At 43.3% G+C, this 23,880-nt stretch overlaps 1 protein-coding gene across 1 annotated transcript in view; it reads right to left on the bottom strand.

Annotated features, from left to right (window-relative positions):
- SLC4A11 (solute carrier family 4 member 11) overlaps positions 1-23,880 on the bottom strand; it is a 92,753-nt gene that overhangs the window by 11,361 nt on the left and 57,512 nt on the right. The window contains exons 10-17 of the mRNA XM_086611609.1: positions 21,525-21,609; positions 11,923-12,048; positions 11,040-11,153; positions 10,025-10,157; positions 9,641-9,714; positions 4,371-4,620; positions 3,498-3,604; positions 2,158-2,326 (exon numbers count right to left, since the gene is read on the bottom strand). Coding sequence (XP_086467735.1) covers positions 2,158-2,326; positions 3,498-3,604; positions 4,371-4,620; positions 9,641-9,714; positions 10,025-10,157; positions 11,040-11,153; positions 11,923-12,048; positions 21,525-21,609 — 1,058 coding nt within the window. The remainder of the gene's footprint in view (positions 1-2,157; positions 2,327-3,497; positions 3,605-4,370; positions 4,621-9,640; positions 9,715-10,024; positions 10,158-11,039; positions 11,154-11,922; positions 12,049-21,524; positions 21,610-23,880) is intronic.

Raw genomic sequence — 23,880 nt, 5'->3', positions numbered from 1 at the left:
ACATGAATTCCTTAAACTTCAGCTCCTCCTTGGTAGTTCATTGAGCAGATATGCTCCAATCCTTGGTGAATGCAGGGTAGCCTCCCCGTTTTGTTTCTTAGGGGAGAGGGAAACCGGCAGCCTTCACCAAGGAAGGTGACCACTTCACATTCACTGTGCAAGGACCACATAGAGAGCAGCTGCTAACACTGAACTCACGTCTAGTTTAACCTTGCTGTTATTTGCAAAGCTCTGCCCCATTCCTGAACACACCCATCTGATACCAACTGCTCAAACGCCATGAGTAAAGTTTAGAAAAAGGCTAGGAAAGGATTCAGCTCTCAGACTTCGATACCTAACTTAAAGGTTTCTACCTATGTTTCTGCCTGGGCATCAAAGCAGACAGCAGTTGTCACCCTGACACAACACAAGAGATCAGCTGAATTGCTCTCCAGGCACCATCAACTGGAAACGGAGCACCTTTTAGGTGTTTTAATACTGCCCAAGCAAGCTCCATTCAATACCTAAGCAGAGACTTGGAACCATTCAAGATGCTCTAGGACATGAGGTGCATGGAGCTAGTAGACATGACCCAGCACATGAAGATCTATACTTAATGTCTACCTCAAAGAGCAGCAGATGCCATTGTTGGGGCAGCAGCAATCTTGGATGCGGTTCAGTTTTGGAACAAAAGAACTCGTCTCACTGGAAGCGCTCACCTCCGTTGACTGAGGCGGCCATGGGGTGACTAGGTCAGGTAGATGTCTACACTGCAAAGCCTCTGGAAGCTGGAAGGTGCTGGCAGGAAGGGTGGGAATCATAAACGCACTTCCTGTGTTGGCTCACAATTTGAAAGCACAGTCCCTGCTCATGTGCCGCTTTCTCAGAGCAAAGGCATCTCCAGCATCCCCAGGGTTATCGTTTGATTGTCCCGTCTGCCCTGTTCAGACGCCTTTCTATGTACAAAGGCCATACATCTAACAGCAGCATCATTTTAGTCCCCTTGGGACACTGTTGGTCTCAGCAGTCTTGCAGCACTGTGTGCTGCATATACCTGCTTTGAGCAGGTACATTCTCCATTTGGCAGGTACAGATGACAGTAATGTTATCGTGGGATGGTATCACAAAGAGGTGGTGTCAAGTCCTAGTTCCTCCTTTCTCTAAAGACTCATGCACTGATACCAGGTCAGCATAAACTCAGCCCAGTAAAAGGCATCATGAAAAACACTATGAAGAGCTCCAAAGAATATTTTACATTCCTTAAAGACACCCTAGTGGAAAACACTAAAAGTTTAGAAGCAGCTCATATTAGGAAAGAGGTGACCCACTTATATCAGATTTATGCAATACTTCTCTAAAGGAATATTAAAAAAAGTAAGAGAAGAAATCAAATAGTCGAAGAAAACCAAATTAACATAACTCAATTTGAGCTTGTCTTCCTCAATTCAGTGTCACTCCAGCTACAACATGGAGAATGCTAATGTATGTTATGCAAGGAGAGAACCCTCCCAACGCATGACATTAGCAAAAAATCCTCCGAGACATAGCAGTTTCTCTGGAAAAGTCACACACGTTTGTTCTTGATATCGTATCTGTTGGTAGTTGGCACAAAAACATCAGATGGAATATTTTAATAGTGCAACATCTCATGTTGGCACATAAATCAGACCTATCAGACATCAGACATCCTGTTTTACTTCACTTCCACTTTTTTAATTGGAGACTAAGAGCTCCGAACACTTTTTCTGATGCTCAACTGCAGCATATTATGCTATGACATTTCTGCAGGTCACTGACTTTTCATTTTCAAAAAAGTCTCTGCACTGCAAGAGCACTGCAAGTGTCCATATAGGTCAGACATTCCTTGAACATCTGGAGGTAGATCCACAGACCTCAAGCCATATAAAATATCTACGTGATATTCACACATGGGCAAAGAAGCAGCAGGCTGAGGCGCGGAGCTCATTGATGCTTTGCATTTTTGACTCATTGCTACAACATTGGGCTTTGGGGTTAGCGAGGAGTTACACAGTAGAGTTACTTTCATCTGTGACAACAGAAGTTCTGAAGATGCCCTGAATATCTTTTCTGATATTCAGACGAGCTTTGGACAAGCAGTGCTGGGAAGAGACTCAAGGACGTCCCTCCACAGAGGAAAAGTACCACCAAAAGTATTACCTGTTCTCCGGGGCGTTTGTGAGTGACGCCACGATGTTCTGCTCTATGAAGAAGAGCATTGACAGAAGGAATCCCAGCCCCATGGCGCTCATCACTGATCCGATGGAGAGGGACTGGACTGGGGCCAGCACGAACAACCTCTCAGATGGGTTATAGTTAAATTTGGACACTGGAAAGAGGTAGGGAATGATGTTAGGAGGCACTTATCTTGTCCCACAATCCATATGGACTCAAGTAATGTTTTTGCCTACATTACAAACTATAGAGAACCAACGCAGCAAGTCAGGCATGATGCTCTGGCACATGGAAGCCAGAAAGCCATAGAAGATGGGCTCGTCTGGCTGTTTTAGTTCTTTTTTTTTTTCCTCTATCCTCTTAGAACATGGCTGCCATCCCGATTTGACAGATCACTGCTAGTTCTAGTGAGACATTACATACATTTGAGCAAAACAAAAGAGGGAAACTCGTCTTCCACAGATGTGAGGCATTTTTAGATTAGAAATCCTTATTTCTAACTAGTGGTATACTTCTCCTGCTCAGTTAATCAATTCACAAAGGGGGTTTAAAACTTCCTCATATCCAACAAGCTGTGCAAGGCATTTTAGTATAAAATGACTGTACTTTCCTGCCATTGGAAGAAATCCATGACTAGGGATAAAACACACATGGCCACATATCGTTTTGCAATCCAACTGGATGGAATGGCCATCAAAGAAAAAAAAAAGCTATTTCTTATTTGTTTCCATACATTTCCTCACATCATCCACTCACGTCACTACAGGACAATGCAATTCCTGTCCCCATTATCGCTTCCTGATATGGAAAAGCTGATCTATTTGGCCAATGAATGGTGTCTCACTTTTAGATTTCCTTGTGTAACTTAGAACTGCCCAGATGCTCCACACCATTTCACCTAAATTAGAAAAACAAACTGGAGACAAAGAGGACAGACTGGGATCATCAACTCTACGTCTGTATGACTGGCAACAACCCTTCCTGCCTGCTAATCAGTCTGCTCCTTGTTCTTTGCCAAAAATTGTTGATTCTCTTTATTGTAAGAGATACATACTTTAAATTACACTGAAACAAAAAGACGCACTGGAATAAATTTATCGAGAGAAAAAACTTCACTCTGCCTTGTTTGACCAGGGTTTTGAATTAATTAAATCTAATACTGAGGAAATCTGAGTTGTTGAGGTGGGAGGAGGTACATGTAGTATTTGTGGAATTATAAGAAAGTTGCTATTTTTTAGCAAAACCTCGCTGGGATTTCATTTCTCTTTTCCCTACACCCTAAATACCTTCCCCCAATATTTCATAGAATAGAAATACAAACTTACTTTCGATTTCCTTGAAGATATAGGAACCCACAACAGAGAAAGTCAATACTGAAATCGGTAAGGCACAGTCGGACAAAATTTCACGTACTCTCGCATGCAAATATGGGCTGCAATTTAAAGATAAAAAAGTCTTCATCAACATCATGCTGTAGTGACAATTTCCCAATCCAGACACTGTTAAGGCTTTAACACATGAAAATTCAGTCCAATCTTGCAATTTTGGAGTGAAGAATTAGTCTTCAATTCAGCTTTAAATCCTTGGGAATCTATATGGCCTTTGAAAGTTGATGAATGCATAAGCAAAACCCACAAAGAAACAAGAAAATAAGATGCAAGCTAGAAAAAGTCTTCCAAGCACCAATTTGTGTCTCATTTCCATTTTAGTTTAATTACTTACTCAAACATTTCAAATGAAGAGTTTTAAGGGCAATAGAAGCACAACCCAAATTAGAGCTAGGAATTTGATTCCCAAGAGCACACTAAAGGTACATTCCCAGCAGACCTTCAGGGACATCCCTGACACCATCAGGGATTTTTGCCCCCCTCAAAACAGTTCAACGCCTATTTGGGGCGAGTTACAGGAGCTCCAACATGAAATACATGGTTCACCCAATGCTTTCCAAAAAGTCACTTGCAACGCCAAACCAAATACGGAAGGGCATCATCGTCCAGCAACCGAACATTTTGTTCTGCTGCTAACATTTTCCAGGTGGCCAGCCAAGTTCATCGCCGGCTTTGGCTTCCACTGCCACTAAGGGAAGAGTTCCACCTGATTTTTCTGGGTTACAACATTAAAGATCTAAACCATTAGCGATTCCTTACATGTAGTACGAAATAACCAATAGTCTGAGCTCTAAGACTGAAGTAACTCACCTTTTCTTAAACTGATAGAGCGTATGACCAAGCCAAAGGGTACCCAACATCAACATGAGACTAAGGACGGCAGTTTCACGTCCATAATGCACATCATGCGTGCCTGTTTGATTCTCTAGGGACATGGATCTGCTCACTGATGAATTCATCAAGAAGGTGGTATTGATGCCGAGGCTTGGAATAGCATCAGTTCGTGCTTTTTCCAAGTAACCATCTCCTGCGCGCCCATAGTAGTAATATTTCTTAAAAACTGTACAAACAACCAACAGGCAAGCATTAGGATAGGTTTGTGACAATCAAAGCAAGTAAAATAAAGTGGTTTTATCTTGCTTGACCATGCAGTATTAACATTATGCTTCACCAAGTTTATAACTCTACCCCTCAAACTCGTGAAAATAAATCAGGAGAGCTGCTTTTCTTATGAAGCCAGCACTTTAGAAATTTATTTTTCATTTATTTCATCAGGTGAAAGTAAATTGAGCTAAAGCAACATGCTAGAACTGTAAAGACTTCCAGTGCTAGTTATTTACATGATTTTTTTTTTTTTCCTAGTACTGGAATCACTGCTCTGAATACACACATATATGCGTGTAAAGATGGCTACTTTCAACAGCCTGGTAAACAACTTTCATCAGGATCTCTAAAAAAATTAAGAGCAGCCAGGCAGTACAGGTTCTTAAGTGGACTACGGAATGTACAGTGATTACTTTTCCTCCAAGGCTGGCCCAGATTTTTAAGATGATAATGCACATTTTGAATGCAGATTTTGATGATATGCAAAACTTGGCAGAACATTTGAATTTACACCGCAAATTGAACCAGAGTTACAGAGCACCTGAAGTAAACCTGTACAAGTGAAACACCCAGTAATGACTTTGAAACCATCCATAAACGTATTAGGTTAGCTCGGAGACATTTATGTAAGTAATTAACAGTTGTAAACACGCTCTTGAGTGTTTAGACACCTGTATTTCCATTTCTATGACATCGGCCAGCTTCAAGCATACAAACGTGGTGTTGGGATGATTTCACCTCTTTTGGGAATAAGAGCCTGAGGTGTCACAAGGACCAAGTGAAAACAGAAGATGGGAGTGAGCCTTGCTACTCCCATGTTATGCGATCCGATGGCAGCAGGCAGCCCCCGCGCTCCCCCATATCAATGGGGAGGTACAGGAGGATGGAAACCACCATGTCAGAGCTTTGCAGTCTCTCTACCTTTCTTTGGTTCAGTCAAAATACGCCTTGAAACTTTGAGAATTTTAGGGCAAGACTATCCTCTTTCGGCCAAAATGCAACAATCTGAGGCTTAGGCAATAACGCTCTTCATAACGTTTCCCTCTACCCTCAAATAATAACCAAGTTTCTGAAACCCCAAAGCACTTCAGCTTCTCCATCTGCAGCAGCTACATGGAAAGCAGGCAAACAACCCATAATTCTAGATATTTGAAAACTAGCACAGTAAGCTTTAAACGTTCACACAGAGCACAACTGGTATTTGCGACCACCCTGAATTTGGCCAAAGCACAGTTTGTGTTACTGCTGATTTCGAGCTCATCGCAATGTAAAACACCCCACGTTTAGCCATGCCGCTATTTTAACAGCGGTAATAATCTTCCTTGTACCACCTTTATGTTTTAAAAGGAGTCTGGGCGTTTCACAAGTAGATGGGGTCAACAGGGCACGTAGGTCACAAGAGAAGAGACAGGTTCCTTCGCATTCAATACTTCTGTATACAAACTTAAAGATCATAAAAGGTTTACACTTCAAGAATTAACCTTTCAATTTGCTCTCAGCAGCAGCCAGAAGTGAGGGGATCACTGCACTTTTAAAACAGGAGAAAGGTTGCCCCAGTAAGGAGCGTTCTCATGACAACCTCCGTTAGCACTGCGTGTTTCTGCATCACGTGCTACGGAAGAGGCTCTGCTATCATTTCCTCCCTCCATCCCCGCAGCTGCATCCAGCCCAGGCAGGACACTCACACCTGCTTCGCAAATAGGTAAACTGAGGCACGGAGCACTGCCCTGACCCACACACCAGCACAGAACAGGTTGTTGGAGGATTTGCAGTTTCTGGCTCTGAACATTAAAGGACACTTTTGTCATAACAAAAACGATGATGGCAGTATTTCCTGCGGATTAGCAGTTGGCCAGGGCTAAAAGCCTGTCCACCATCTCAGCTGACCCTGAATGTTTCTAAGTCCTAGAGACACGCACGATTACTGAGCTTATGATAAATGGACAGCACATACAACTCAGCAATTATGCAGAATGTATTTGCATGCCTCCATATTTAGATTTGGACTTGAACAAATAAGAAACAAGTTAGGTTTTGAGGGGTCTAGTGGATTTTCTCAATTTCCCACACTTGGCTACATTGCAATAACACATTTAGGGCTGAGCACATCTTTGCTGCTCTGTGTTCAGCCTGATTACATCTATGGACACTACCTCTCAGGCTGCAATTCAATTTGCACTCACCTCAAAGCTGGCTAGGCTTGCTCCACTCAATCCTGGATATAAGGGAAAAAAACTTTGACTTTACTCTTGTATTTTAGTTAAAGCAACAAGAACATGCCAAGATGGCTGGCAGAGGCCTTCGTCCCGCACCATGGACTTGCTATAAAGTATTTGATTCCTGCAAATTTAGGTCGGTTTTGTAACAGAGCTAGGTGAATCTTGTTGCCCACGTTCAGAGAGAGCAGCAAAGCAGGCTGTGCCCTTGCTGAAAGAGTCGCTCTCCAGCCTAACGCGCGCTCAGGTTCCCTCCAACAACATTAACTCGCTTTGTTTGCTTCGGCCGGTTCGCCGCCGTTTCCTGCAGAGTGCAGATGTCAAGACCAAACAAACACAGCTTCGGTGGCCGGGCCACACGGCAAAAAACAAAGTGTCACCAGGATGGCGTGAAGGCACACGGCTTGACTCCTCTGTACAGGATCGCATCCCTCCCCCCCCTTCTTTCCTGCACATGTATGGGCACCTTGCAAAAAAAAAAAACAAACCAAAAAACAAGGCTATGAACAGACTGAGGAAAACACATCTGAGCAAGAACAGTGTGTCCAAGGCCACTAAGGAAGCCCAAAGTCACTGTCAGATGGCCAGCTGTAACTAGGACACGTTTAACAGAATGGTACCAGCTTTCTCTTCCTACTGAACCGCTCAGCTGAATTTTTGAGTGGCAAGGGGAGATGGCAGCAGCAACCATCACCTCCTGCTACAAAACAAGAGCGCAAGACAGACGAGCGTGCAGCTCTGAGCTGCACTGGTGTCGCGTGTTTAAATATGAGCACTGAGAGGGTTAAGGATAAAGTCTGTGCCTGCCAGCATCGGTGCCCTTCTGCATCTGGGAACGCAGCTGGACCAGGGGTCCCATCTGTTGATGCATTAAACACTCCCAGATGCAGCTCAAGCCAACATGAGCTGGCAAGCGAGTGGAGCGTTGGTTTGATTTTTATTAGCATTGTTCCTACAAACTCAGCCCTTACAAGAGAGAATTACACTAACTCACTAATTAACTTCCAGGATCCTCTCCTGTCCCCACTGCAATACTCTGAGGTATTACCTGCATATTCCTGAAAGTCTGGCAGCTGAGACCAATGGATGCTTCCTGTACCTTTAACCTGCGCCCCATTCCCCTGCTATGGGAAATCAGCTCTCTACTACAGAAGCACTGTGAACATCTGCATTTGCTAATTTTTACAGAGCAGTTGAATATTCTCTTGTGGAACGCCTTAGTGCCACAGGGAGGCTGTCCCATGCCTCCAGAACCAGGCACAAACAGCACACATCAAGCAAAGCTCACAGCTACACAGTCGGCAAGGTGAAAGCAAAGTATTCCAGAACAGCTTCTCCTTCACCAAGCTTTGTCTAAGCAGGACATCTGAAAGATGCAGGTGTTCTGCAGAGAAAAGAAAGCCCTCTGACTGCAAAAAGTACATGCCCAAGGAGCCAAATTAAGGATTCCCAATGAAGCAAGGAAATACCTAACTTCAAATTGCTTTGCAGCATTAAACCTGCTCTTTGAAGGTGTTCTCCTTGCAAGCAAGATACCATAATGAGCCAAGCCTGAAGGTCTTGAAAACAGGGGATGCTCAGTGTGCTTGGGTATGCCCTGAAGGATTTCAGGCAAGAGTCCAAACTTGGGGCTGTTGGACAAAATAAACAAGGAATGTAGACTTGGCCAGCTCCTCGCTGGGATGAACATAAAGGCTGCCATCCACATGACACTTCTGCTAACATCTTTCACCTTCACAACTACCTTCTCTGCCGATCCTGACCAAGAGGAAGAAAGATGCCAGAGAAATCAGTTAAACCCCAAGACTGCTCATGAATACTGACCTAGAACTTAACCCAGAACTGGGGACGAAGTTGGCTGGAAAGGGCAGAATAGCTTTAGGAGCATGCTTGGAAGGCACTGCAGTCCTTATGTTGCCGTTAAAGAAGGGTTCCAGAGCTCACATAAGAATGGACCACCTCAACTCATGTTTCAACCTTCCCTCCATATAGTTTTAGTAATGTGGAAAGGAAAGAGGTCTAGATGCGCTGCATTTATATTGGACTTTTTTTTTTTGCCAAGATCAAAGAGATTCATATCAGAAGACTTTCATAGCAACATTAAAACGATTGCATAGAATCATCGAATGGTTTGGGTCAGAAGGGACCTTCAAGATCACCTAGTTCCAACCCCCCTGCCATGGGCAGGGACACCCTCCACTACACCAGGTTGCTCAAAGCCTCATCCAACCTGGCCTTGAACACTTCCAGGGATGGGGCAGCCACAACTTCTCTGGGAAACCTGTGCCAGTGCCTCACCACCCTCACAGTGAAGAATTTCTTCCTTAGATCTAATCGAAATTTCCCCTCTTTCAGTTTAAAGCCATTGCCCCTTGTCCTGTCACTCCATGTCCTTGTCAAAAGCCCCTCTCCAGTTTTCTTGTAGGCCCCCTTTAGGTACTGGAAGGCTGCTGGAAGGTGTCCCCAGAGCCTTCTCTTCTCCAGGCTGAACAACCCCAACTATCTCAGCCTGTCTTCATAGATTTCTCCATTTGTTAATACACAACAGTAATCTTATGCCAATTAATTGACATTTGAACTGATAGAAATTCTGCATATCCAGGTAAACTGCTGACAGTTGCTGCTTCAGACACTTTTTTTCCTGAAGACTCTGGACAAACATGGAACAAGCAAACATCATGCATATTTGAAGCCTTGTATTTTCCTTTGACAACAAAGTAAAGCAGAGATTTGCACTGAAAAACACGTTGCAAGACTTACCTTTAATAATGCCTTTGAAGGCATCAAGTACAAACGTGATGGATATAAAAAGTGCAATTATTTCTTCTGTTGACCTGTGGAAAAATCCCAGGAATTAATATAGCCATTAGCAGAGTTTGCATTCATCTCCACTCAAAGGAAAATCAGCATATTCATGCATTTACATGAAAATACACCAATTTTAGCTAGACTCCTCCTCAGGAAACAAAACCCAGTGAATCTTTAAAAGCTTCTTTCACACTGGAACAATAAGCTGAAATGATACTAGCCTCATCTTGCAAAATACATTTTGCAGCAAGTTTGTAATTAAGGAGCTTGTGGAATGTATAATTTTTCCATTTGCTGAATAATCTGATCAAAATATGACTTCTTGAAAATAGCTACCTTTTAAAGAGCTTCATCAGAAGACTGAAATTAAAGAGGGAGTACATCACAAGGAAAAAGCTGTTCCACAGTCCAATCCAGGCATAGAAAGCACTGAAATCCAAGTTGTAGTCATCACAGATTCCTCGGATGACTGCAAAAATGAAGCACTGACATGTCAGATTAAACTTTTGTCATTACCACCCTGTGATTCCCATCTGCTTGATGGCAAAAAAAGAACCAATTTTAAGACTTCACTGCAAAACACTTGTGGCAGACAGCATTAAAACTCTGTTCTTACACTCCCATCCAAACACTGGACCAACCCAAATCGTTCTCCTCCCTCCCTTTTCTCCACTAGAAACAGGGAGAAGCACTTGGAAAATTTTCTCCCAACACAGCTCAAAGCATCTTTCCTAGAGATCAAGGCCACAAAAATCAGCCCATGGAATTTGCTCTCACTGACATTTCTGGACCCTGTTGAGCAAGGGATCTCATATATGCTTTTGCAGCATGTTTACTCAGTCACTGCATTGTGGACAAAATCTCACGCCTTAAACCTTCCAAGCTAGTTATAGCCCACATGACTGTTCCTATAAATATTGAGTTTTCTCCTTTACACCTCCAGCTTAGTAACAACAGCTTGCAGCTGTAACTGGAAAGTTATTGATCACACCTTAAAAGACCAATTAAAAAAAAAAAACACAATAAAAAGACTTTGTCTCAGGTTCTTATCCTCAAGATGGTTAAACGTGGCCACATGAGGAAATGATCAGATGAAAAAGATCTCCTCCTTGAAGAAGAAATGCTTATTCTCACAAAGTGGTTTTTTTCCTATGCAAAATGATTCCTTTAGGAACCAACTTTAAACTTGAATCAAACTCCTCCCCTTTCCCTCAGCACCAGAAGCAGCCCTTCAATACTGATTTATCAAAGAAATGCAACTAAAGCTCTAACAGGATTGCAAGGGCCTTGCACAAAGTCCCGTTCCACCAGTCGATCCCATCAGTCCCCTGACGTACGTGTTAACACTTACCATTAATGTAGAGTGCTAAAGGGGCCGTAGTTAGGAGCACAACTAGAGGTTGCCCAGAAAAGAGTGCATAAAGCAGCCCTCCAATACACTGGCCGACGATTGTCTTCTGCACATCTACAAGTAATTAGGAAGGATGGAAACAAACAGGGTTTTTAACCAACACCTCCCTGACCAAAGAGCATTCACAAGGCATAGAAGCCAACCACTAATGAGTAAGAGCAGTGTTCAGAGGGTACAGAAGTAAAACATCACAAAAACAAGAAGTGACTCTCTGCCAGCTGACTTGTACCAGTAATTTAGGATGCCATCAGGTTTCCAGATGTTGAACCATTAAAGTTAAGTGGGTTTTTTTTGCTTGGTTTGGGGTTTTTTTTGGTTGTTTTAATTTGAAATAAACACAAACAATATTAAAAAACCCAAACAGCTATAAAAAAACAACCAGTGTTTGTGGAAGCCTTCAGGACAAGATTTCAACTATGATTCCTAGGAGCTGTAACAGCAGTATGAACCGCTTCAGGGCCACGACTGGGACAGAGTAAATCATCATCTGCTCTATCAACAGTTTGGATATTGGCACACAAATTCAGATCAAAAGCACAGGATCTTGTACTAGGAATGTCATGCAGATAGCTACATAGTTATGAAGTGAGCATCATTTAAAAATATAGTAGCATATATCTGCATCAGTCAAGTCAGATGCTACTACCCAAAGTAGTGTTCAACTTTTCTAGTCTTCTGAGGAAAAAGTCATGAACATAACAGTTAGAAAAACCTTCAGTGGTGTTTTTTTCAGCACATAAAATCCATCAAAACTTTCTATGACCAGAGCTACCCAGCTTGAATACATGAGAACCTATAACAGATGCACAAAACTGACACTTACCAATAGCTCCTCGGGTGTTTTCATCATTGAGTGACCCAAAAGCAATGGATGGAAGGAGGCAGGCAAAATACAGAAAGATCATAGTCGTGATGTATTTTCCTATAGCTTTGTTGCTTCCAGTAACACCTAGTGTAAAATGCAAAAGTCATGTTACTACTGCCCACTTGCAAAGCATTGAAACCCTACTTGCATCAGCAATGTGTACAATTAGTTATTTTAATGCTGAAAGGCAGAGGTAGAAATTCATTCCACACTTCAGTCTTAAATGGATAGGTAGGTTTTTAACATTTGCTTTAGCACAAGCATAACTCTTGTTCATCTGGGACCAGAAGTAGAAGCACCAACATGCCACCAGACTACTTCAACATATTTTTCTGGCATTGTCAAAACAGGAAATACTGAAAGCCTTTTGTTCAGTTTTGCCAGTCCCAAAAGTTTGGAAGAGGATGAAAGCAGAAGCCGTAAATTTTGGGTTTATAACCCCACCACCACCACCTTTTTAAGACAAACTTTATAGGTATTGCAGGCTATGCCCCTAACGTGCTTCACGATGATCACTCATCTTTGCAACTCACGATGCTTTGGGCAGGCAAACATGAAGCACTTCATTTTTCCCTAGGCAGAAGTCTGAGGTTATAGGCTTGAATCAATAATATGCTATGCTGAGCCAATTAGTGCTAGCAGGCTTACAAAAACAAATAGCACAAGAGGTCAGGAATGCGTACATTAAGAGTTTTGCTTTAAAAAAAAAGCCCTTCCAAAAGAATGGCTTCTTTCTTTTCCATCCACTCACCCCCTCTCATCTCCATCGGAAAAAACACACCAGGCCAAAACAAAAGCAGCCAGAAAGAGAATTAAAGTGTCATAATATGAATTTAAGGGCCTCTGAAGTAGCTTCCCTTCCCTTTCCTGTTTTCAGGCTGATGTTCATCCCCAGTGAGCTCACATCACACAAGAGAAAGGATGAGAGATGACAACAGCTGATATTGCTCAAGGAGAATATAAGTTTTTTTCCACAGAACAGCCTCCTCAGAGAGGCTACGCCAGAGAATACCTTTTCAAACAAAACTTTGAAGCAGCCTTCAACTTGCCTGTGCCACCATCCTTGACGACCATCCTGCTACAAGACATTTGCACAAGCTTGATGTTGCCCAATTCCCCTTTCTGGAAGCCTCCTGAGCAGTGAACTCCCACACAGGCATCTACACCTGAGCTCCCAATTGCCCACCTAAGCCTTTGCTAGTGTCAGTCCCTTGCTGAGGGAGCTACAAGCCAATGAGTCGAACCAGAGAAGGGAAGGCTTTGCATTTGAGGCTGCTGGTGCAACACCTGAGCAAATCTGGACATTGCTACAACAGACTAACTGTATCACTGGAATGAAAAGCAATGGCTCAATGACTTTGGGATCTTACCTAACATCTCTTCTCTGCACCATCTGCAGTACAGAGATAGGGACAGAAGGAGGATGCAAAAACCAAAAATGGTGAGTAACAAATAGGCAGCTGCATGAATAAAGGATACCTTGTGATCGTTCCTGTTCAGACGTGAGAGAAACAGACATAAATAGGACTTCCAATGCTCAGCATCCTTGAAAAAAAATAATTTAAAAAAAGCAGGAGCGGAAACTTGACAGTAGACATCAAGCATGCAAATATGAGCCTGACCTTCCAGGAGTCATTGGACCAGCTGTTTCAAGGCAGATTCCTTTCAATTTATTGTGAAGATTCAGAAACCACAGACCACGTTCCTGACCACTCTTGGCAACCAGAGGGCTTTAAATTTACTTCTTGCAGATGAAAGTTTCTCATGTGATCTCAAGTCCAGCTGCAGGCTCCTACCTCACACTCCCAAGTGCCTGAGATCTTTAGAGAAAACTAAAGACTTGCTAGGGCAAACTGGACTGAGTGGTAGTCTCAAAAGTAGAGATGGTCACATCCTTGTTCGAAGGACTCTACACTGCTCCAGAACACCACTTTTTGGACAAAGGAATCTTTCCAACATGAAAGGCCAGAGGCAACAATGCCTGAAAGCTTTGAAATCATGCATAAAAAGACAGGAAACAAGAACTAGAGAAGCAACTAACAGGAAAAAAAAAGGCTCATTTGCTGAGCAGAGAAAGCTACAGAAGGGATGAGATACCTTCTGAACAAAAAGCTTTCAGGTAGGTAAACCATAGGATGAGAGGGCAGAAGAAAGGAAGAAGCCTTGAAGAGCATCACAAAAGCTCATGCGAGGCTTTTAGTTTCAGCTTCAGTCCTTGCAAAGCAAGTAGGAGTCCTTGCTGATCATGGAGGTCCTTCTGCCACATCATGGCTGGGTCTAAGACTTCCAGTACAAAGCAGTACTTTTAGTCCATAATCAGTCAGATGAGATCCAAGGAGCAAAGTATCCCTTCTGGTGGGCAGCAAAATTCAGTTCAAAATGGAGACAATAGCTACATCAGATTAAACATACTCTTTCACCAACACGATTAATCACTCTAATTGCACTTAGAATCATGAGCAAACACCGCCTCCTTGTACAGATTCACCTGAGACAAGCACTAAAATCCAGTGCTAACCACAATTTACCTTTTGCCTTTTTAAAGTCAACATCTGGCTAAACGTTTTCAGGGTCTATTTGCAACCCAGAGACTGACAGTACCTCATTTAAAAGAAGGTGAGCTGCATTACGATGGCATTTAATCTGCAGCAGGCTCATAAAGCCATTGAAAAACGTGTCACTCCAATTGCACAACGTACATTTGTAGCAGAAAAATCAACTCTCAGTCCAGCTGCGAAATTTGAGTAGCTGACTATTACAGAAGCAATCCCTTGAAATTAAGATACATCTACACATTGAAATAGGAAGCAATTATGTTCATCAACATGACAGTTCTATTTAACTTGCTTGAATTTCTGAAATGTCACAGCTTTCAAAGACAAGGTTAGAGTTTCAGAGAAACCTGCAGCATTGCTGGCCTCGCTTTGCTTGGTATTCTGCATCAGTAAGTTAACGACCAAGAGACCCAGAGACTGGGACTAGAGCTCCTTAAGTTTACTAATTGTACATTTACTGAATCAAAATTGAGACAGATGGATATTCTATGAAATGTCTGACTATTAATGTTCTTTCCCAGTTCTCTGAAATATCCAACGCAAAACAAGTTTAATTATACTGATCCGCAGCACAGCAGCAAGGATGTGTCTATTAAAGCCCTGATTTAAAAAAAGAAAAAAGAAATCACCTTTCAATGGTAAAAAACACACAGTAAGGATATCTGTTCATAGGTTTTGAGCCATAAAAACTCAAAGCATTACAAACTTCTGCTAATGCCCTCAAGCTGGCCTCTCACTTATGTTAGTAGCTGCTGGACTCTACCCAATTTTCTGGAGATGAACAGAAGAGGAGTTTTTCCTAAAGTCCTGTGAAAAGTATATCACAAGCAAGACTAAGAACTTAGCTGGAAAAGAAAATCCACTCTTACTGATTTGGAGCAGAGAAGTCAAGCATATGAATCATAGAATGGCATAGGCTGGAAGGGACCTCAGAGATCATCTAATCCAACCTCCCTGTCATGGGCAGGGACGCCTCTCAACTAGACCAGGCTACTCAAGGCTCTGTCCAACCTGGCCTTGAACACCTCCAGGGAGGGGGCATCCACAACTTCTCTGAGCAGTTTATTCCAAAGCCTTACCACCCTCGTACTGAAGAATTTCTTCCTAAGGTCTAATCTAAATCTGTTCTCCTTCAACTTAAACACATTTCCCCTTGTCCTATCAGTGGACACTCTTGTAAAAAGTCCCTCCCCAGCCTTCCTGTAGGTTCCCTTCAGGTATTGGAAGGTAGCTATCAGGTGCCCCTGAAGTCTTCTCTTTTCAAGGCTGAACAATCCCAGCTCCCGCAACCTGTCCTCATAGCAGAGGTGCTCCAGCCCCTGGACCATCTTCGTGGCCCTCCTCTGAACACACTCCAACAAATCTATGTCTCTCTTATGGTGGGGACACCAGAACTGGACGCAGTATTCAAGGTGGGGTCTCACAAGAGCACAGTAGAGGGGGAGAATCACCTCTCTCGACCTGCTGACCACGCTTCTCTTGATACATCCCAGGATGCGGTTGGCCTTCTGGGCTGCATGAACGTACTGCCGGCTCATATTGAGCTTCTCATCTATAAACACCCCCAAATCCTTCTCTTCAGGGCTACTCTCAACCCACTCTGTGCCCAGTTTGTATTTGTGCCTAGGATTGGCCCAACCCAGGTGAAGGACCTTGCATTTTGACTCGTTGAAGCTCATGCAGTTTGCACTGGCCCAATTCTCAAGCCTATCAAGGTCCCTCTGGATGGCATCTCTTCCCTCAAGTGAGTCCACGGCACCACACAACTTGGTGTCATCGGCAAATTTACTGAGGGTGCACTCAATGCTGTCATCCATGTGGCTGACAAAGATGTTGAACAGCACTGGACCCCAAACAGACCCCTGAGGGACACCGCTTGACACTGGTCTCCAAGTAGACATAGCGCCATTGACCACAACTCTTTGAGTGCGACCATCCAGCCAGTTCTTTATCCACCGAGTGGTCCGTCTGTCAAATCCATGTCTCTCCATTTTATAGACAAGGATGTCATGTGGGACAGTGTCAAATGCCTTGCACAAGTCCAGGAAAATGACATCTGTTGCTTTACCCACGTCAACCAGCACTGTAGCTTTGTTGTAGAAGGCCACTAAATTAGTCAGGCACGACTTGCCCCTATAGTGAAGCCATGTTGGCTGTCACCAACCACTTGGTTATTTTTTATGTGCCTTAGTACAGCTACCAGGAGAACCTGTTCCATGATTTTACCTGGCACAGAGGTAAGGCTGACTGGTCTGTAGTTTCCTGGGTTGTCCTTGGTCCCTTTTTTAAAGATGGGGGTTACGTCTGCCCTTTTCCAATCTGTAGGAATCTCACCAGACTGCCAGGACCTCTCAAATATGATGGCTAGTGGCCTAGCAACTTCAGCCGCCAGTTCCTTCAGGACCCGTGGATGTATCTCATCAGGTCCCATGGACTTGTGCACTTTCAGGTTCTCTAGGTGTTCCCAGACTTCATCGACTCCTACCCTGGGTGGTTCTTCACTCTGAGACCCAGCCAGCATCCTCTGTGATTTGGGTGGTGTGGTTCGAGTGGTTGCCAGTGACGACTGAGGCAAAAAAGTTGTTGAAAGTTTCAGCCTTCTCCATGTCCTCAGCAACCAGGTCACCCGTATCTTTCTGGAGGGGCCCCACATTCTCTCTCATTTTTCTGTTTTCTCTCACATACCTATAAAATCCTTTTCTGTTATTTCTAATATCGCTGGCCAGATTTGACTCTGTCAGGGCCTTAGTTTTTCTAACCTGGTCTCAGAGTACACAAGAAACTTCCTTGTACTCATCCCAGGTTACCAGTCCCTGCTTCCATATGCTTCGTCTACAGGAGTGTGAAGAAACAAATCAAGGGCTCAGAGCTTTCCCTTCTCCTGTTTCTTTCAGTTCATTTACCACAAAGCACTAGACTCTTGGAAAACAACATCCACAGACAAAACAAGATGGTTTTATGCACCTTTAATGCATTCCCATCCACCACTAACACAAAGAGAAACTTCAAAAGTATCATAGCTGTGAACCCAGGTCACGATGCCCCAAAGCTTCCAACAAGTCAGTCTTCAAGTAGCTGTTGAACTTTTACATCCAGGTGATATTTAGGAACGAAAGGCTGCAGAGTGACACAGGAGCTACCCCACATCTAACCTAGGGCAGCAAAGGCACTGAAGAAAAGGGAAAAAAATCCGCAATCCCTTTAATTTTCCTCCTCTGTCAGGAAAGCAATCCTGCCAAACAAGGTGGCCAGTGTAACCAGGTTGAAGAGTCAGTGAAGATTTGGCACATGCCACAACTAATCCACAGTCAACATTTTAGCAGGTTTAAACTAGCAAGACAAAACTTTCCTTTCAAATCTCGTTTTTCCAGTGCCTTCAAGCCTTCCTTCTAAACATGCCTGATTACAGGGAGCTTTGGAGATCTCCCTCCTGCAAAACACCACCACCAAATCCTGAGGATGCTGCCAGCAGATGCACTCGCCTTACTCTCAGGAGCTGGTTAGCAAGCCATTGCAGGACCAAGGACAGGGAGGAACCCACATCTCCAGCTGGACTATCCACCCCCCACGGCTGTGTGCCGAGGACAGGTTAAAACAGGATAAACCTCAGGTCTCCTCTCTTCCCTTCGCCCTCCCTTCCCCAGAGGTGAAGCGATACAGCAGAACACAGCACTGAAGCTCACCATAAAAACCTCAGGCATCTCAAATTTGCCCCCTGGGCACTCCAAGCTCTACATTCATAAGCATTTATTCCTCCGTGTGGTATCAGAAAATACACACGGAAGAATAAGGGTAGTAGCTTTAACGGGTTTCAGGAAACTTTTAGCTGAATCCAGGCAGAATTCCCTTCTTTGTTCAAACCAGTCTCAAAACAAAAAAACTCAGAAAGCTCCTATGGTTCCTATAGTCTAAAGAGTAATAATACTGATACACAAGTTTTGAGCCTATTTGACAAGGTCAGGATTAAATTATGTACAAACTTTTTTTTAAGAAAGCAGAATCCTGTAAACAAAGGTTGCAGTCATTAAGAGGAGACTACATGCCAAACTGCGTTAATTCTAACTTTAAAGGGAAGTTACAGGTGTTCTTAGGCTCAGTTGTTCATCTTCAGATGCTCCTGCTGGAAGACACCTATTACAAGCCAATTATATCACTGAAGTCCTGGATCAAAAAATTAGAAAACTCTTCCTTGATCCTTGTGTGTTCAGTAAAACGCACAAGACTTACAATCCAAAACAGACCTAAACTTGATAAATGCCTAAGCTGAAGGAAAACAGAAAAAAAGATAAAGATGATTCCTTTCTTTCCTCTCCCAAATCTTGATGGTTAAGGATAATTTAATGGCCAGCTTTGTGCAGCATGTGAAGATCACCAGTCCTAGAGAAGTCCAACTGACAAAACATTTGCTGGCCCTACAAAATCCTTTTTATTTATCACCCGGTCCTTAATTGGTTTATCTGTCTAAACCAAAACCCCAGGATGCTTCTCAGATTGAGGATTTGGAGACTCCAACCATTCAAAAAAGGCATTTTTGTAATTCAGAGCTCTTTGATGATGCACGTGTGGTTGTCTGGAGCGTAGATACTTGGATAGCTCAAATCCCCAATGTTCTGGTACACTGCTGCTTTGAGATGGTCCAGGAATTTCACATTCCTGATCACCTTCGGTCTTGGTGGTTTATGGCAGATGCATTATGCTCCATCTGGTTTTTATTCCACGCAAATCCCAAAGAATTCATCCTAATTTCTGGTTTCTGGGAAGAAATGGCACATACTAATACATACAGGTTTTATAAAAATCCTTTTCCCCACATCCTGTTTGAAAGAGTACAACTGTTCCTAAGGTGAGTACTTCACATTTGAGCTGCAGTAGTTCTTGAATTTCATTTGGCTCCTTTCTGCTTCTTCCACTCTCCAGAAATCGTGTAACAACGTACTGATGCTTTTTAACATATATTTGTATTTCATCCTAAAACTGTTTTTCAGGAATTTGTAATGCTGGGTTCTCACTATGTCAGTATTTCATCACTCAGGGCAGATGGACCCAAGAGAACAATTCTTTCAAGCTAGTCAATCCCAGCACCTTGTTTAGACCAGGCCTGATCCGCTATGTACATTGGTTTACGGAAAGCTTGTGGACCTGGCTATAGCTGACAGTCCCAGGGATGAAAGGCAGCATGCACAGGTTACTTTGGATACATGCAGGGCCAGAACACAGACCCTGAAATAGATTTCCAAGTCTGTTGACAGTCAAGGTTGGCTGCAGGACCATCTCATGAAGCATTTGTGCCTGTGAACCTGCTGCGCTCAGGACACTGACAGCCATAGGTAGAGCAAGCAGACACTGCTTTGTCTCGAGATGCACATGAGTCCCCACGGGATGGTTCTCCCTGAACAGAAGTCCTGCAGCACTTCTCTTCTGAAGTGCTTCAGTATCGCTTTATAATGACAAAGTTAGACTTTGACTGCCCTACAGAGCAACGACCATAGAAATGAAATGTCCTGAACCCACTCCAGAGTTGGCCAAATTAGGAGCTGAAGTCCCCTGCCAGATCTGGTGCCAATGATGCACACACACACATATGGAAATATTTTTATCAGGCTTCCTGCTGCTACCCTGAAAATAATTTCTTCTCCCTCTTTCTCCTCAATGTACTCTCAAATCTCCAGATAACATAACATTAGCTTGACTTCAGATGGAGCCTGCCCTCCTTTCACTCCAAGCCTCCTGAAAACAGTGTCTTCCTAGCAGTTACAAAGCACCTGGAGAAGGCATTCCGCACTCAATCACTGTGCTAAACCAGCATCTCATCTTCCTGGTAGAGTGGATACCCACTAACTTCAGAACCCATCATGGTGGGTGAAGCACTTCCAGAAGATAAAGCTGGATCTTTGTGGGAAGCAATCACTTGCCAGCTCCCCCAGACAGACACGTGGCATCTCCTTCAGCCGAGCAGCCAATGACCGATTGCTACACTCCTCCACCAGTGGTGACCATCTTAACTGAAATGGAGTGGAAGACACACAACTGTCACACTTACTCTCAGATTAAGCTGCTGTGGAAGGTGTCTTTGCACCAGAATACTTGTCTACAAAACACAGCTCAGGTGCACATCTTATTTTCTCATGCCAACTCCAAGGGAGACAGCCCTCAACAGAGGTGCAGAGAAGAGGGCTGGAACGCTGTAGCTTGTGCTAAGGAGGATTTAACAGCAGGAAAGTGTTGACAGACCCCCAATATTCTTCCTGCCTACACTCCTCATGTTTATTTTATACAAACTTTTTGTGTTTGATACTCAAATATATTAACTAACTCCCAGTAAGCTATAAGGAAATGAACATGTTTTAATGTCAGGCTGAGGCTCTAACCAGTTAGCCCTGAAGACTTACCACAGCCTTTAAGAATCTCATGTGAAAGTAAAAAAGGGAAAAAGTGACTCTTAAAACCAACAAGGCCATTGGGGGAGCTATATAAAGCCCGAAACCTGAGGCTCAGTATAAACATCGTATTGCTGCTTCTGTGATCTGGGTACGGCAGACAAACTATATCCTGTTTTTAAAAGCACCAAGCTGAAGATACTGCAGCTCCGACTTTGTTCAGGCATTCTCAACTCCCGCAGTATCACCATAATTGCCATTGATGCTGGCTTGCAAAGACAGCAGAAAGGGGCCTATTAGGCCAGTGCTCACTAATTCGGCTTCAATGACTTGATCTGTGTCTACGCACGACAATAATCAATCCATTTAATCGCTTCATTGCTTAATTAAAATTAAAATCCTCATCTACATACAGCTAGCATCTTCATTAAGGGAACCCTGCAAGATTCTCATCTGTAGTGCGCCACGCTGCCTACGCGCAGGGTTTTGTCAAAATAGTCTTTTAAATCAGAAATAAGAGAGCTATTACGCATATCAAAGAACACATTCAATGCACACTGTAAACAGGACATCGCATCACAAAAATTCAAAATCAGGCCAATACTTTCATAAACATTGGCCAACATACCGTCAGTGAAGTCCAAAGCGTACACTGGAAATCTTCGTGCAATGTCATCAGAAATCCCCTTGCCAACATTGAGAAACTCATGCAACTAAAGAAAGGAAGGAAGTGCTGTGTCAGTTTAAAGGCTCATGTATTGTTAAAGAGATTAACCTCCTTATTCAACACCGATAGGAGCAAAACTGGTCATTTTGAATAGGGCATTCAAATCGGATTTTGTAATGATAATAAAAATAAACTCTTCGCACTTCAATTTATATCCTCAAAAGCATTGTAAGAGAGAAAAGTCCCCCAGACCACCCTGTTTTCCTCCCTTCCTTCCCTTTTCCCCCTCCCATTTATATCTGCATCCCTGCTTGGCAGGTGAGGGAGCTCACGCACAGTGTGGAAGTGACCCACTGGAAACACCCTGGCCAACATCAGAATTAGACCTTGGGGTGCTGAGTAATGCCTGGGTCCCCATGGGATAAACATCAGGTCAGAGGTGACCTTCCCACCCCTCCAGCCAACTTTTTCTTTAGATGTCACCACAAAAAAGCCTCTTTCCCCAAATCCACGTGAAGCCTCTGGAAGGGGATCGCCAGCAAGCACTCCCTTCCTTGGCACTGCCACAGAAAAGGGAGACCTCAAATCAACGTAATAAGGGAACTGTCTACACCTCAAACTCCACCAAAAAGAGAACAAGCTAGAATAGCTTCACCTAACTAAATGATAGTTTCTGCCCACTGAAAGACAGTAAGACCATTGTGTCCAGGTTCCAAAAACCCAACGCACTTCCTTTTATTTCTGGTTTGGGGGCTGGCAAGACTCAGTAGGATTGTTTATATGATCTGATACACACCTCAGGCAATAAGGAGCTTTTGAGAAATATGTAACAGCTGCTATTGACTTACAGCCTCCCAATTCTCACAACCATATCCTTGTGGAAAGCACACGGAAAGCGTCAGAGTAGGCAACACTTGCAAATGAGACACCTGTCAGATTCTTTCCTGTTATCCTCAACTCAGAGTACACATACTATTCTAAAAACTCAAATGCACCTTTATACAGTGCTAATTACCCCAGCTGTCTCATCTAAAACATTTCATATGTTTGTTGCAGAACTAGGCAGAGAAGACTTACAACCTCTGCTTAGAGAGTGTAAGGGGGTGGTGGTGGTGAGGGAATCTCGGATCCAAAATTTACACCAACAGACCATCTCAAAACAGCATGGACACTTTCCTGACTCTTTGGCTGGTTTTATGTGGAAAAGGATAAAAACTACTACTCTAGAAAGGACTTGATGCTACAGTGCTTAATTAACAGACTACACAGATTTATCTTTTCTCATGGGACTCACCTGCCTTGCAGCACCTGGAAGATCAGAGTCGTAAATAAAACACAACAAGTAAACATCTCCTTTTGAAGGAACACACTGGGCACAGCAAACACTAGGGTTTGGAGTGCAAAAGATTCGTCAGAGGACCAGTTCCTTTATCAGCTATTATCACATCTCATATTTCACCTACTTAAGTCAATTCTCTTGCACTTTGCATTTTGCCAATACACCTGTATTACTTCAGGATAGTTTCATCTCTCTAACATGAACAACCAGGACAAAAAGACAGCAGACATCAGCATAACATCTGCATTTTAAGCATTTCCAAAAAAACCCCATGAGCTTAAACCATATTTGGAGGCATATTTGGACATCAAAGCCATATGCACTTGAAAAGCAATTTAATTTTTTTTTCCCCCTAGAAAGACATTCCTGAAGGCACGAGTCAGCCAGAGAATCACAATAGCTTTAATGACTAATATGTTTACTCGTCTCACTGCAGTGAGGACTAGGAAACGATGCTCGGGGTATCTCATCTTCCAGGGGAGAAACCACACGCTCACTGCTGGCCCAGGGCTGAGCACGGGACAGGAGGGAAGGGGCACTCATGCACATTGCCTGTTCGTAGGCAGCAGTGAGTGTGCAGAAGAGGAAAGCACTGCCTAACTTCTTGTCCTGCAAGACATCGAGGCACATTTGAGAGAACGGGGAGCCAATGGGTTATATTTGAGATCCCGAATTCCTTCATGCATTTATTTCTTCCGTACGTGCAAGTTTAGCCTAGGGTAGGGCATGGGAATGTAAACCTCAGTAGTGGTTACGTATGGGGAAAGTTTTCTTCTAATCCTTAACTTTCCTCTCTGCTCTAACTTCATACCCAACTTAGGTTGCATGGAGGAGATCAAAGACCAAGTTTACTGACCTCTGAAGTTACTGCCCTTTTTGGTTTTACTTTTATCTCCCAATCTATCCACTACGCATCTTCATTGTCTAACTCCGCTCCAGATACAGAATGACAGAATCGTTTGGGTTGGAAGGGACCTC

This window comes from Tauraco erythrolophus, chromosome 5 (assembly GCF_009769465.1).
Source record: "Tauraco erythrolophus isolate bTauEry1 chromosome 5, bTauEry1.pri, whole genome shotgun sequence".
NCBI lineage: Eukaryota > Metazoa > Chordata > Aves > Musophagiformes > Musophagidae > Tauraco > Tauraco erythrolophus.
Note: the sequence above shows the minus strand (reverse complement) of the source record. Positions and strands in the feature narration are given on the sequence as shown.